Here is a 14646-nt window from a genome sequence, read left to right on the forward strand (position 1 = left end):
TGTATTAATCAAAAGAAAAATAACATATTAAATAATAATTTACCCACATAAATTCTTAAATCATAAGAGACAAATGTTTTAAGGGTATTTAGTTACTTATATTAAGCAAGCAAGATTTGGCTTAAATGTGACCTTTATCTAATATGCTATTAAAAAATAATATTCTATATGTTTAGAATTTTTTCCTTATATGAGTTTCGAAAATATAGTAAAATAAATTTTCACCGATAGTTTTTAAAAAAATTATTAAGTAAAAATTCTAATTTACTCAGAATTTTTTTTATTGAATTTTCCGAGTTAACGAGATATCTCGGCTAATTTCCATCTTAGATTTTCTTTTATATTTGCGAATTTTTCTAAATATATCTCGAAAAAATTGTAACCATTGATGATCCATAAAAAGAAAAGTTTTAACTCCCCATTTATGTGGTTTTCAGCTAAAATATTGCTAAATTTACATAGACCTTATAATGGGACAATCATTTTGTCGAGGGATAATCTATCCTCTAATTGATCAAGTTCACTTTTATTAACACTAATATTTGTATAACGGACATGAGAAGTTCCCTTTTTATTAGCACTAATATTTTTATAATAGGCATGAGAATATATTCAACTTTACTTAATTATTTTTAGGTGAAACGCAATTTATACATCTTTTTAATAATATAGCAAACCCTTCTCGAATTTAGACCACCTTTTGGAAATTTCTCGACAATTTATATGATATCGGGAGATAAAGCTTCTTTTTTTTCAGTGTAGGAGTATTAGTTTTAGCATTTAAAACAATTTGTAAATAGTAAATATTAAAAAATTTATTTTAAGCTCATCCATAAGAACTTTAATTCGGTTGAAAACTCAGTTTCTTAAAAGAATATTTTCTTCTTGAAGTAAAAAATCACATAGGAGATAGCTTAAAATTCCCCTATAAGTCCAGCTGAAGTAGGTCTAGAGTGTATTTCTCATAATCAAGACAATATTAAGTGCATTATCACAAATATTTTTTTATTACCCAAAAAATTAATCAACTAATTTCAAAATACGTAATTATTAATGATGTATAAATTATACAATCATAAAATACCCGAAAACAATAGTAATATCGCTTTGAGGATATCGTAGAGATTTGCGAAACACAGCTCGGCCTTAGCCTAAGAAAATTATTTAGGTTCGGCTTTAATATTTATTTATAAAATAGGGCCAGGCCGGGCTTATTTTTAATTGTAGAATATTTTTTTTACAATCAAAAAAAATGTAATGAAGTTTTCTACAGTTTTAACCAGATTTGATGGTAAACATTTCTATATTTTTATTTATTTGAAAATAAAATTATCTGAATTGCAAAAAATTGTTAAAATAACATATTTACATATATTTTTATCAATCTTTACTAGTTGTTAAAAGTAGCGCGCCATCGCTATTTGTCAAAAAAAGTAGCTAAATAAAAACAATGTTTTATTTTTTGCTAATCTAATTGTATAGTAAATATATAAAAATCAACATTTATAAATATTAAAATATAGTTAGTTTTGGTTATAGAAAAATTTATGTAATAAAAATAAATATTTATGGTAATTTGTTGCATTTTATAAGTTTTTACCTAGTGTTATGTGTCCAACTATCTGCCTGATAACTCTACTATTAGAGCATCTTTCATCACTTTAAAGTTATCTGCTATTTTATTCATTAGTGTCTGGCGACATAAAATTGTTGTACCAGGGGATAGTCTTAATCATCATGGTAAATGATAGATTGATAAATGTTGGCATTTGTATTATTAATTAATTTTGTTTGAATAGAATTAGAGTCGCCTATACCAAAATTATTTTGATGTTTCTCCATTTCCTTAAAACTATTGGCATGAACAGTCTAATAAAATAATTACTGTAAAAATGACAATTTACCTTTTGGTGTTTCTTGAGGTTATAACTGGATTGATTTGAGGAAATATTTTTTTTAAATAAATTTGAAGCCAGTTTTGGTTTTTATATTTATTTTAAAAAAATTTCAAATCTAGGGAATGGGAAATTTGTATTATAGCTATTAAGAACATTTTCTTTCCTGGTATCTTCCATTTCATTAATATCATTGTCTGAATCACTTTCATCGATTTGGATATCCATAGGCAATGACATTTTAAATTAGTAACACGCGATTTAGGATTATGATACAAATGAAAATATAAATTACAAAATTAAAAATATATTTCAATTTCAAAATCAAATAATAAATCATAAAAATTATAATTAATTATGATATTATATTTAAATTTTTATATTTAAACTAACCTTCATTATATTTTTTAAAAGTAGCTATGTAGCGCGCTAAAAATTAAACAATTTTAAAAAAGTAGCCACTATTAGCTATAGCTACCAAAAAAGATAGCGCGCTACAAGTAGCTCGCTACTTTAACAACTCTGATTTTTACAAGTTAAATAATTTACAAACGAATTAAAAAAATATGTAAATGTTTTAAAATTAAATCTGCACGATACCGTATATTTAAATAAATTCGGGCAGGGCCGATAAATAAGGTTTATTTTTATTTCGTGTCAGACTTTTCGGAGATCGGGTGGTGTAGATTAATTTTTCATAAAAAAATTTCGGGCCGGGTTTGAAAAATTAGACCCGATGCAACTAGGGTATCGGTTCAATCCGAATTTTTAGAAAACAGTAAATATCAACCCAGTATGGAAAATTAATAATATATCTACTCCTACAGTTATTCAGTTTAATTTATTAAATAAATTAATATATTGGCTTCTTTTTTTTAAAAAAAAATATCAAAAATGTCATAATAAAAATTAGGGCATGAATGCATCCATGACAGTATATTATATATTATATATATAAAAGTTATGATGTTTTTAATAGTATTTTTTTTTAAAAAATGTTATTTTATAAATGGGATATTTATCATAAATTACAAAATAATATTCACAAGATTATTCTATTTTTAACACAAAAAAAGGAAATAGAAATATTTTTCGAAATTAAAATTATAAACGCTTTGAAATTATCACAGAAATTTAATATTTTAGTTTTCAGCAGTTTTCCCTTCATTTTTTAGACAATTTTAAGTTAATCCAATAGAATTCTTTGAGGACTATCCCGTCAATAGTAGCAGAAAGTTGCTTGGAAGGGATTTGCATGAAGGATTTGCTCCCACAGTTATATCTACAGTTAAGGTAGATTTTTTTTAAAAAATATATATAAATACATTATATAAGCTTTAACTTTAGGAATAATATGAATGATTTATACAAAAATTTTAATTTAAGATTATAAAAAAATTAACATAACAGTAAATAGAATTAGAGAAAAGCAAAACGTTCGTCAGTCAAAGCGTTTTATTTCTAGGACTGGACAATAGAACTTTTCTTAATAGTGCATAATCTTATGCTCAGATGAGTATGCTTTTTGCTCAAAGAAAGAAAAAAAAAGAAGTGAGTAAAAAGTGAAACTTATAAAAATATTGTATAATTCCATCTTGATCGGCCACGATAAGCTTAGGCCCCAAGCCGTGGATCTTGTAAAGTTCTAACCCGTCGGGCTGATTGGTCCGTTGATAGAGAGCCCGGTATTGCATTTGACGATCGCGAAACAAAATTATGAATTGCTTGTGTTCCAGTGATCGGTTCATGGCCTTTAAATCAGTTTTAAAAAAATTAATCAAATTTTAGAAATAAGTAATGTTGTACCCTGCCCAACTTTCTAGTTCTACGAAGATTTTAATGTATCTTCGATTATTTTTGGCCAGATAAAAATTATTAGAATCAAGTATCTGGAAATAATGGAATTTCGTTTCTCTTTCCGGTTCCTTTATAATTTAAAAATCCATCAGGGAGAGTGCTAGTTATTTTAAGATTTAAAAAAAAATGTTTATTTCCGGTTCTGTTTTTTAAAAATTGACAAAAATAGTGTCGTTTAACAAGACTAGATTTGGTAATATTTGTTTTATATTGTAATTATATAATTTTGATTTTTAAAAAAATGATTGTTTTATAAGATTAAATAATCTAATAGCGAATGTTGTTTAGAAATCTATTATTTGTCAACCGTTAAAAAAATATAATTTAATTAGTTCTATAACATTAGATGTTGTATTTATATAATATATCTTCTAAAAATTAATCTCTAAAATGCGAAATAAATGATGTTTTCTAATAAAACTATAAAAAACCTCGATAGCCCTTGTTTTAACGTCCGTATTAACTGGGCCAGCTAGAACCGAATAACTGAGAGCTTGAATTATGAGATTCCTGTTAGATCTCTCGGAAAGTTTGGCATTTACCCTGGAAGAACCTATAATAAATATATTGTTAAGTTCTATTTGAAACATTCATTAAATAAAAAGAAATGTTTTTCTGTGAATGGCACAGAAGAAATGTATTAACAAAAATATAAATAATACTCGATCTTGTAATGTTATTTGACCACCGTTTGATATATTTTTATAGTTTACAATTATTTTCGAAATTTAAAACGATTAATAATCTCTTTAAATAAAAAGTTAATTAATAAATTTCATAAATTATAAAAAAAAAGTATAGACTTTCAAAAAGTATGCATGGAGGAAGATATCCGTTTAATGTTAAATACTCTCAAGTTAACAAATCAAAGTCGAAATATTTTTTAAAATGCAATAAAATTCATTTTTTATGTATTAAGTGATGGTACAACGCGATCGCCCCCGCTCTACTATGTACCATCCCCACTATAGGACGGAACCACCAAGTTGGCTTCAGAAAAAATATATGGCCCTTACTGGATTCGAACCCACCAGAACTAAGAGATTGGCCAGAAACGCTCTTATTATGCTAGTACACAAATGCTTTCCAAAAATTACGATTTTTTAATATATATTATAACCAAATGTGGCAGTATTGGATCCAAATAAACAATAAATAAAATATCAATTGGTTCAACACAGCCTTTGGTAGTAACTCAAGATCTCCGCTCACTAAGCTAAGATCATCGTAATGTTGGTCCATGTTAATTTATCATAAAAAATTACTATCTTATGCTTATTTTTATAAAAAAAAATTATATTAAAATGTAATCAATATATAACATTTTAAGTTTTTATTTTATATCCAAATTTATAAGAGATCATTATAAATTCACCCAAGAGAAGAAATATAGCATACCAATTAACCACAAGTTGAATTATCAATAGAGATAATTTAAGTAAATATAAAAATATCGGAATATATAGGACTACTCAAAATAGAGGTCTAAAGATAGCTTTTCAAAGAAGTAGGAATCTAGGAAAAAAAATGTCTTTAAAAAAAGGGCAAAAATATGATTTAATGAGATTTCTGCGAATAGCTTAGTGCTTATAGACCTAACAAAGAAAGTTTAAGTTATTAAATTGGGATTTAAAATAAGTAAATTAGATAAAAGAGCAATGAGCAACAAACGACGAATCAAAAACGAAGTAGGGTTATATTAAAATATGCAGAAACCTTCAACCCTGATTGCTTACAAAGAACCGCTATGTTTCCTTGATGCGTGAATGCAAAAGGTCGATACGTTCCATTTATAAATAACAAAATAATTACTGTTAAATACCGAGATAATCTACTAATTACTGATAGACGAAGAATTTAGATTTTAACTATGAAATCGATTATCCCAAAAACATGGAGCAAAATCTTATTAATTGAAATGCCACAAAGAATAGCCGCATATTTATAAATAGGCAAAGGTAAGATATACACAATTTTAATATATCTTGGCAAAATATTGGAATTTCGAATAGAGCTACATATTTTAATAATCTAAATATAATAATTAATCATTTGTATTATTTTTTTGCTCATTATTATATAGTTATTCTATCAAAAATGAGTGTTGATGATTGTATTTTAAATCAAAATTTATAATAAGTTTAAAAATAATATGAGTGATCGCATATTAATAGGGTGTAGAACGATCCTACGACCATTATTCCTACATTTTTGTGTCTATTGCTTTAATAAGGAAAATCAAGATAACCGAATCGTCATCAATATCGGATTATTTTTCCATGGGAGACATTTTTGGATTTTTTTAAAAAAAAAACCTGATAGGGCGACATTAGCAGAAAAAAATGGACCCGGGGCTAGGCCTTAAAAATTGATAGGCAAAATGGACAAAATAGTGCGCACGTTCGCAAAAAAATCGAAATGTACTATTTGAATTGAGAAGAAATCATTAAAAAAAATTGTTATTCTCTCGTAATTTAAACCTGTCTTAAATTTAATGTTTGCTCTTATTTCTTTAAAATTAGAGGTCTGATCAATCCAAAATCCGAACAAAAAAAAGATATTAGGCCGGGGTAGTACAACTTTGATGCAAATTTATGTCATATTTTCCTTCACAAAAAATGCATATATTACGGGCTGGGTCTGACAACGCGCAAAAAAATAAGATGCATCTGAGACCTAAAAAAAATCTCTTGAGAAATCTTCCCGGGTCGGTTCGAGCAGAGATCTCTACTCTATATGGCAATTTATTTATTCTTCCAAAATAAAGAGGTAAATAAGAATATATCCGGAAAAAGCCTTATTTTAAATAAAAGAGCACTGTAGGGTTAAATCCGATAGCCTTGGGGAAGACCCCATAAGACCCCTAACAAAGGCTATGGATGAATAAGATCTTTTTTTTAATAAAAAAAATTATATATAATTTAAACCGTTGGTGGCACTTTGGGCTATTGCGCTGGTAGAACTAGAGACGCTAGTAGAGGAACAAGTGTGACTCGTATTTTTACCGTTGATACTTTTAGACATTTTTAAGCCGCCGTTTTTAATGCGGTTATGGTTGCCATTATTATTATTCGAGAATATTTTGATGGTAGACTTCTGGGAGGCGGTAGTGGATAGGGAGACGTTAGAATTTTTGAAACTCTCTTGGTACCTCGGGCATATATGGGTATGAGTGAATGGATTTTCTTGAAGGGATTCAAGATTAATCCCAGTTTCAAATTCTTATTTCCGTTATATTTTTTAAAAATAAAATCAGATCATGTGAGTGTTGATAAATCGTTCGATTTGAGCCAAAAAATGACTTAGACTAGTTTTTTTTAATCAAAGATTACTAAAGGACTAATGATAGCGTTTCAGGGAATTGGCTGAAATTCCGATTTAAAAGAAGAGAGGATATGCAGGAAAAGGGGGTGAGGTTTAACGATAAAATATTGAATCCTACATGGGATAATGTTGTTATTTAAAAATGGGAGATACTTTGGGTGTGAGTGTATAATTAGGAACAAATAAGATATTATTAACCATGTATTCTTATTATATCATGTTTTGAAAAAAAAATAACATGAATTATATAGCTTTTAAAAGGGAGGGGAAAGTAGGTAAGGAATATAACCGTTTATCAGAACAAAAAAATGCTTATACCATTTCCCTGTTCCTCTTGAATATCCCTGAGAGAGTATTGAGACTTAGCAGCTGATAGGGGTCGCCTGTTAAAACTTCTTTTAACCAAAACGATCTCTTTCCGACAGAATAATCCTCTTCCACCATTTATATCCTCCGCGTCCCTCGTGAGTTCCGCCGTAGGTTCTTGAGGCAGCCACTTACGATGGCTTGATTTGAAACCTTTGAAAGATGCGGAATTTCCTAAAATTCGCTTGTCCTTAGAGTCTTCATTGAAATGAATACCGCTGGAACGCTGTGAGGTCGTCTTTTTTTATTTAATTTTTTTTTAATTATAATATCTTTCTATTTCTAGGATATATTTTACAATTTGATATAAAAGTGAGATAAGCCGAATAATATGGTTGAAGTATGCCATACAAATTAACAACCTTGATTGAATTTTTGGCCTGATTTTGCGGTTGCGGTAACTGAGGCTTCAGGCGATATTCTTCGTTCCCGTATGAAGCCAAGGAAGACACGAGTTTAGAATCTGACGTGGAGTGTGTCGGGGAAGGTTGGTTAAATGGCAATACGGTCTCTGTTAGTTTATGGGCATAATTTTTAACGTTTAATAATGCTCATAATTTGATTCGTTTTCCTTATAATTTTGCACCAAAAAAAACCAAAATAGTTTGCCTTTTTTTAAAAAAAAATTACGCTGATCAAATACGGTCAAAATACTCTAAAATGTTATTGGCGAATAAATATAATGATTTAATTAACAAATATGTATGTAAAGCATGTTTATCAATCCATAATTAGGTTAACAATTTATTTAAAAAAATATATTTGTATCATCAAGGCATCAATTTAATTATAAATTCTATATTTAAATATAACATTTTCGTTCGCATCAATCATACTTACTAACGATAATATGTGATATTATACACACACGACTTATATAAATAATAACAATAATACGAGTTATATATTATACAAATATGGGATATGGTATTATTAATATTCAGGATCACGTTACTATCTTTTGGCGCGTTATCTTCTTTTTCTATTTTCAGACATAATCATATCTTTTTTAATGGGTTCCCCTTTCTTTTTGAGCTGTTTTGCTGCTTCTTCCAAGTTTTCAGTCTTGGTAATGCTTACTTTAATTTCTCTTTGTTTAGCTAATAAATTTAATTTTTTTTTACTATTAATTTTTGCATTTACGATTTGCTCTTCTTCTTCGCTCCATTCCTAAAATAATAAAATTCTATTTCGAATGAAAATTTGCCCCTTTTGTATATTTCTCACTTTTTTTTTCATATTTTGAATCAACATTGATCAGTGTTTTCCAAATATTTATTGCATCAATTAAGGTAGAGTCTTATTTAGAACGGTGGGCATTAGTTTTTATTTTAATTTTTTTTTAGGAGTGGAGTGAAGTAATTACCCATATCATTAGTAGAAATTTTTAGCGAGCGGCCAATTTATTACTATGTCTGACGCAATCTTTTATTATAAAAATGCCTGATCATCGAGATGGTAAGGAATCGTATCGATTTAATACTAGTTTTTAACATTAAATAATAATTGCTGTTATGAGTTACCAAAATGGCTGGACCAGCTGATTTGCATTCAACCAACGCTTTCAAATGCATTATTATGAATGTAACGTCAGTCTAAGTATTATTATATGTCATTGATTATTTTATTCAATGCTCACTTTTTGAAAAAAAAAAGATTTTATTTTCGCAAAATAAGGAAAAATGATAACAATGAAAATAGAACATGATTCTGTCATGGAGAGCGAAACATTAATTATAGAATAAAAAAAAAAGTGTCTTAAATAACATTTATTTAAATTTTACCATATTTGACCGGTAATATCCGGCAATTGACCGGATCTCATTCTACCGGTAACCTAGTTTTTTATGAAACGACTCAATTTGTAAGTATTATTAGAAGTCTAAGTTTAAAAAAGGGGTATTCGGGAACAAAACTAAATATCTTTATAAGATGAGATTCTTTAACAACTTTTTAAAAATCCGAAAGAAACATAAATAATTAAATTAAATGGACTCACTGGAAGGGCACGGAGGAACGTCGGTATTATTTCGTGCCCGTTTCGCCTCTAGATAGTTTATGAGTATAGCTTGTTTTCGCTCTTTCACTTCTTCCCTTTTCTTTTCAAGCTCGATCTGTTTGGCCCTGAGACGCGATTTTAATGCACGAGGAAGAGAGGAAAATCAATTTTTTAATAAACAATATAATGACCGTAAATCTGCACATAATCGTATGTTTCTGCGTCAGAATAATCTAGTAACGGACGTGATTCGCTAAGAATGTGAATGATTCATAATTATAGTCGCGTTCAAATTATTTGGAACGAGGGTAAAAAGCTGAGATACATTCAATAAACAATTTTTTGGACAATATCGAGACTTATGAAATGTATCGACTTCTATGCGAACTATCAATGTTACTGATAAATCCTGATACAACTTTAATAGTCGGCGCATTGTTTTGAAACGTCGTGCTGATTACCGTCACAGTTAGGAATTTAAATCTATTAACCTGACAATAACTAAGAGTTGCTTCGAATTTTTTTTAAATCATTTAAAAAACATATAATAAGAATTTAGTCCAACCAGAGCCTTCTAAAATTGAGCGTTTCGTAATCATTAATATGAGATAAAAAATATAAATAATAGTTATAACGCATAAATGGGGAGTTTTAAGTATATTATCAGGGTTCAGGGACAGAACAAAGGCGTTTTTGCGTTTCTGTTCTGTCTATGTATCCGCGTTTTAAAAAAAATATCCAATTCTAATTCATTAATCCTTATGATATTGCTCAATTAAATATATCTAACCTAAGTATTAATTAAGACATTTCGGTGTGCAACTAAGCAGGCTATAACATTTTTAAATGTGCAAACGTTAGAAATTAATTGGTCTCGCTATCTTTTAACTTATTGCGCTTGAATTCTAGAAAGTTTAAGGGAAGTAAATTTTTGCGCTCAAAGCAAAAATAAAATTTTACAAGCTTTTCATGTGTACTTAAAAATTGTGATATCGGCACATCTCTGATAAAAAAAAAGGTTTAGATTGATTTCAGCAATTTTCGACCAAGCAGTGATTATGATTATTCTCTTATATTATTATGATAATTATATCCCCTCCCCCCATACAACTGTGCATTTTTAATTTCTGCTTTCCTAAAGAATGCTGCGTTCAAGATTATAAACCGTAATATACTAAAATTAAGGGGATGGAATTTGTCAGGTTTATGTTTTAAGTAAGGTAGTATGCAAAACGAGATTATTCAAAGATTCTAAATTTACTATAAGAATACAGGGAATTGTCAAAAAAAAATCCACTTCAATAGAGACTAGAAAGATCACGAAGGGCTTTACTACCGTTTAAAAAACAAATTATTCCTAATAGTGGTAAGTTTAATGGTTAAGTGTAAATAACTAGATTCTTACAAAATTTTTAGACAAACCTATTATAAGTTACGAAATAAATCTGGTCGTTTTGTCACAATAGTTTTCATATATTCACTATGTTTGAGGGAGAAAAAAATTAAGAATAGAAGGTTAAAAAAATTTTTTTAAATAATTGAAGATTGGAATTGACCATTTTTGTACATAAAAGTAGTTTACCATTCAAACGGGAAAAGGTAAGTATGTATCCCTTTTAGAAAAAAAAAATAAAATGGAATTCTATTCATTTATTTCCTATCTGCACCGTGATTGAAAACGATCGTTTATTTCCAGAAAAGGATATTTTAAAAAAAATAAATAATCATATGATTGTTATAGAGAATGTTCTCTACGAATAAAAAGTACGGTCCATTCGTCCGAGTAAAATTATCACACTTCTAGCAAACCGTCCGTATACCAGCTGATTCGTGACGTGTAGATTCACCTAGAGGAGGTAACTACGACAACGATACTCCCCGAGCCTTGAAAAATATTAAATTTGGCAGGTGACTTGGATTGAAACAAGATTTTAGGCAAAACAATTTAAAGGTCATTTTAACGATTCAGAATATATTAAATTTTTTTCCATTCGTATCGGGTGGGGTCAATCTGCTTCGGGGCATTGAAGGAATGCTAATTTTGAAAAAAACCTTAAATATAGTTGTTTTTTTTTAAAAAATAATATTAAACATCATTTTCTCTCTTGCTTGAGCGGCTTTGGCATTATTCTTTGCCTTGGATGCTTCCATCTCGGCCCTCCTTTTAACCACGTTCAAAATTATGATTTCTTTACGTTTAATGATCGATTCATCTAAATCCTGGAATAGAATGAGGGTGGGGGGGGGGGGGTAAATATATTTTTTTTGAATATCATAGGTTAGATCAAATTTTATAAAAAATAATTCTCCCGTGCACAATTTAAAGCGCGAAGAACCGAGAAAAATATAAAACATAGTAAATTTTAATTCAAATCGTTAGGGAACGGATACATAATAGAAGTTGAACCTACGTAAATTCGAGTTCATTTATAAAATCTTAAATAATGCTTAACTTTATATAAGTTGTAAAATGACATTTTACATTGTAGTATAAAATACCATAAATTGTGAAGCTCCTTTTTTTCTTCTATCCAACATAAAAGTAAATAAATACTCTAAAAATACCCGGTCCGGGCCTCGCAAATGGTACCAGTCTCTGATTTTAATAATATAGAAATGAAAAAAAAGAGCCCATGTTACCCCTTAATTTTATTCCTACAATTTTTTTTTTTGAAATAATGATACCTCGTCTCGGGATATCCCTAGTTCAGTATCCATCCCTGAACAGGAAGTGCTCTCGTTTTTAAAGGGATGATGGTCCAGCGGAACGACGAATCCCATGCTCTTCTTGACATCCGAATCGTGGTGTGGTTGGTTGGAGGAAGAAGAATGGGAGAGGGAGGAAGGAGGGAGCGAAGGCGATTTGTTAAAATTGGCACCGGGAGGGAAAAGAGAGACTTTCGCGGGTCTCGGAGTCTGTTATGGAAGGAGTATTTTTTTTGTTGATAGGATCGTGTAGAAGCAGGATAAATGTGATGATTGACATGTATCGTGATTTTAAAAAATAATTGGTTAGCCGAAGCTCTTAGAAAAATGGTCACTCATGTTAGCCAAGATATTGATGGTTTGGGCATTTTTTTTCTTCTTTAAACACTTTTTTCAATATAGTATCATTAACCTTATCCCATATCTGGTAACCCAAGACTAATATATCAAGCTCGGCCCAAAATATTTTTTAAAATAAATTTCTACTAATATTTATTAATATAAATATGCATATTGTGAAGAAAATTAATAAATGTTTAATAAGTGATTTATCGAATTATATAAGAGCAATAATAATTCTTTGTCACGAGATTATAAGAATTTAAGTGATAATTCTGAAAAACGGTCAAAAATAGTAAAATTTGAGGGATCAGGCCTAGCTGGAGGATTTAAAAAATAAATCAGAATTTAATTTTAATTTGTAAATGAGACCTTTTGATCATCGATATCGAGCTTGCTTATTTTGCCCATCAAGACATTGACAGTCCCGTGGTTAGATGGATCATGTCCCAATCTAGTCGAAGAAGGGGTATAATAATCGCGAGGAGTCGCAAGAATGCCATCAGAGCTTCGGTGCGCATCGATCACATAGCTCGCCTCCAACCTCTGAAGATTGTCTTGACTTCTGCGGGTCAAGAAATCGCCGCTAGTAGACCTAAGGTCTCGATATCCGTTGCCATCATTTACAGTGCGAGCCAAAATCAAATTTTCGCTCGTATGGGTATCATAGGTAGCGGATTTACTCAATACATTGGCAGAGGAACCGCCATGTGGTCCGGAAATACCAAGATGAGGTATTACGCAAGGAGGATGATTATTAGGTTTGCTTTTTGAATCATTCTCGTAAGAGTTGTCATTGTATCTCTCGCAAGAAGAGGCGACATTTTCGTCTGTTACTGTATCATGGGTATTGCAGTTACCGAATACGGTAACGGTAGAAGTGCCAAGAGGCCCGGAAATACTTAGATAAGGTACAGTGAACGGAGGTGAATTAATCGGCTGGCTCCTCTTATCTCCATTGTAGGAATGGTAATTGTATCTGTCACGAGAAGACGGGACATTTTCACCCGTCGCTGTATCATAGGCAACGGAATTACTTAATACAGTGGCGGAGGAACCGCCACCAGTCCCAGATATACTTGAATAAGGTATTACGTAAGGAAGTGGATTATTCGGCTGGCCCCTCTTATCTCCATTGTAGGAATTGTAATCATACCTATCGCTAGAAAATGCGGCAGTGTTATGCCGGTTAAAACGGTCTGGCTGATATTCCAGGTAGGTGTTATTTGGCCTCTCCTTCTCATCCCGTCGAATGTATTCTTCTTCCTTAATATTGCTATCGCGATAACCTTCTTCTTTGTAGTGGGCTCCTAATGTGCCGAAATCTCTAGTGCGATCCTTATTTATTGTCTCTCGGATATCGTTGTCGTACATTAGTTCGGGTTGGCAATGATGGCCAGATTTGCGCAAATTGTAGTTATCAACGTCATTTGGGTGCCGATGATGGATATTATTGGGGTGCTGAGGAATGGGGATGTAAGGCTGGCGTGTTTTTGGAACAACATTACGATTAGCGGCTGCAAAATAGGAGCCGCCATTAGAAGGGGAAGAGGATGATGAGTGCCGAAAGTTGGTGCTGTTAGTCACGAGGCTTTCGCTAACAAAATAAAAATAAAAATGGTTAAAAAAATATATGACATAATGATTATAGCTTGAAACCGGAACTAAGCCTGTGCCGATCATCCAAGTTTTCAACGATTCGATATTATTACAAAGCCTATCCTATAATCGATTATACCTAAAACGAATTATTCGTTATTCAATTCGTATTTTAAGAATAAGGGTAACATTAGAATCGAATAAAAACGATCGAATTATTGGAATAATTTGAAATTTTTCGATATTATCAGCAAATATTTGAAACCGTTATCATTAAAACGTATTCATAAATATTTAAAATTATTTTTATTTATCATCTTCCATAAGGAACATTTTATTTATTTATTTTTACTCTCTTTCCACAATCTTATAAAATCACAAATTTTAAATTTTACGAAAAAAATATCTTTTTAATTTTGATTCAACTTTTACCAAAAATTCCAAATATGTAAGAAAAAAAAATATTCTTTTATAATTTTCATTCATAAAAAAAAATCTAAAAAAAAAATATTCGAAGATTTATTCAAAAAAAATCATGAAGATTTATTCAAAAAAAATCAT

The 14646-nt window shown here is 30.0% G+C and overlaps 1 protein-coding gene across 2 annotated transcripts in view; it reads right to left on the reverse strand.

The window, feature by feature from the left end:
* Positions 1-2980: 2980 nt before the first annotated feature.
* LOC135928711 (uncharacterized) overlaps positions 2981-14646 on the reverse strand; it is a 33058-nt gene continuing 21392 nt past the window's right edge. For both annotated transcript variants that reach the window (XM_065465463.1, XM_065466142.1), the window contains exons 13-22: positions 12859-14083; positions 12127-12357; positions 11534-11661; positions 9442-9566; positions 7805-7953; positions 7395-7680; positions 6680-6973; positions 4184-4305; positions 3465-3646; positions 2981-3177 (exon numbers count right to left, since the gene is read on the reverse strand). In XM_065465463.1, coding sequence (XP_065321535.1) covers positions 3060-3177; positions 3465-3646; positions 4184-4305; positions 6680-6973; positions 7395-7680; positions 7805-7953; positions 9442-9566; positions 11534-11661; positions 12127-12357; positions 12859-14083 — 2860 coding nt within the window. In that variant the 3' untranslated portion in view covers positions 2981-3059. The remainder of the gene's footprint in view (positions 3178-3464; positions 3647-4183; positions 4306-6679; positions 6974-7394; positions 7681-7804; positions 7954-9441; positions 9567-11533; positions 11662-12126; positions 12358-12858; positions 14084-14646) is intronic.

The sequence above is a fragment of the Gordionus sp. m RMFG-2023 genome, chromosome 1 (genome assembly GCF_954871325.1).
Source record: "Gordionus sp. m RMFG-2023 chromosome 1, tfGorSpeb1-WG-v2, whole genome shotgun sequence".
Lineage (NCBI taxonomy): Eukaryota > Metazoa > Nematomorpha > Gordioida > Chordodea > Parachordodidae > Gordionus > Gordionus sp. m RMFG-2023.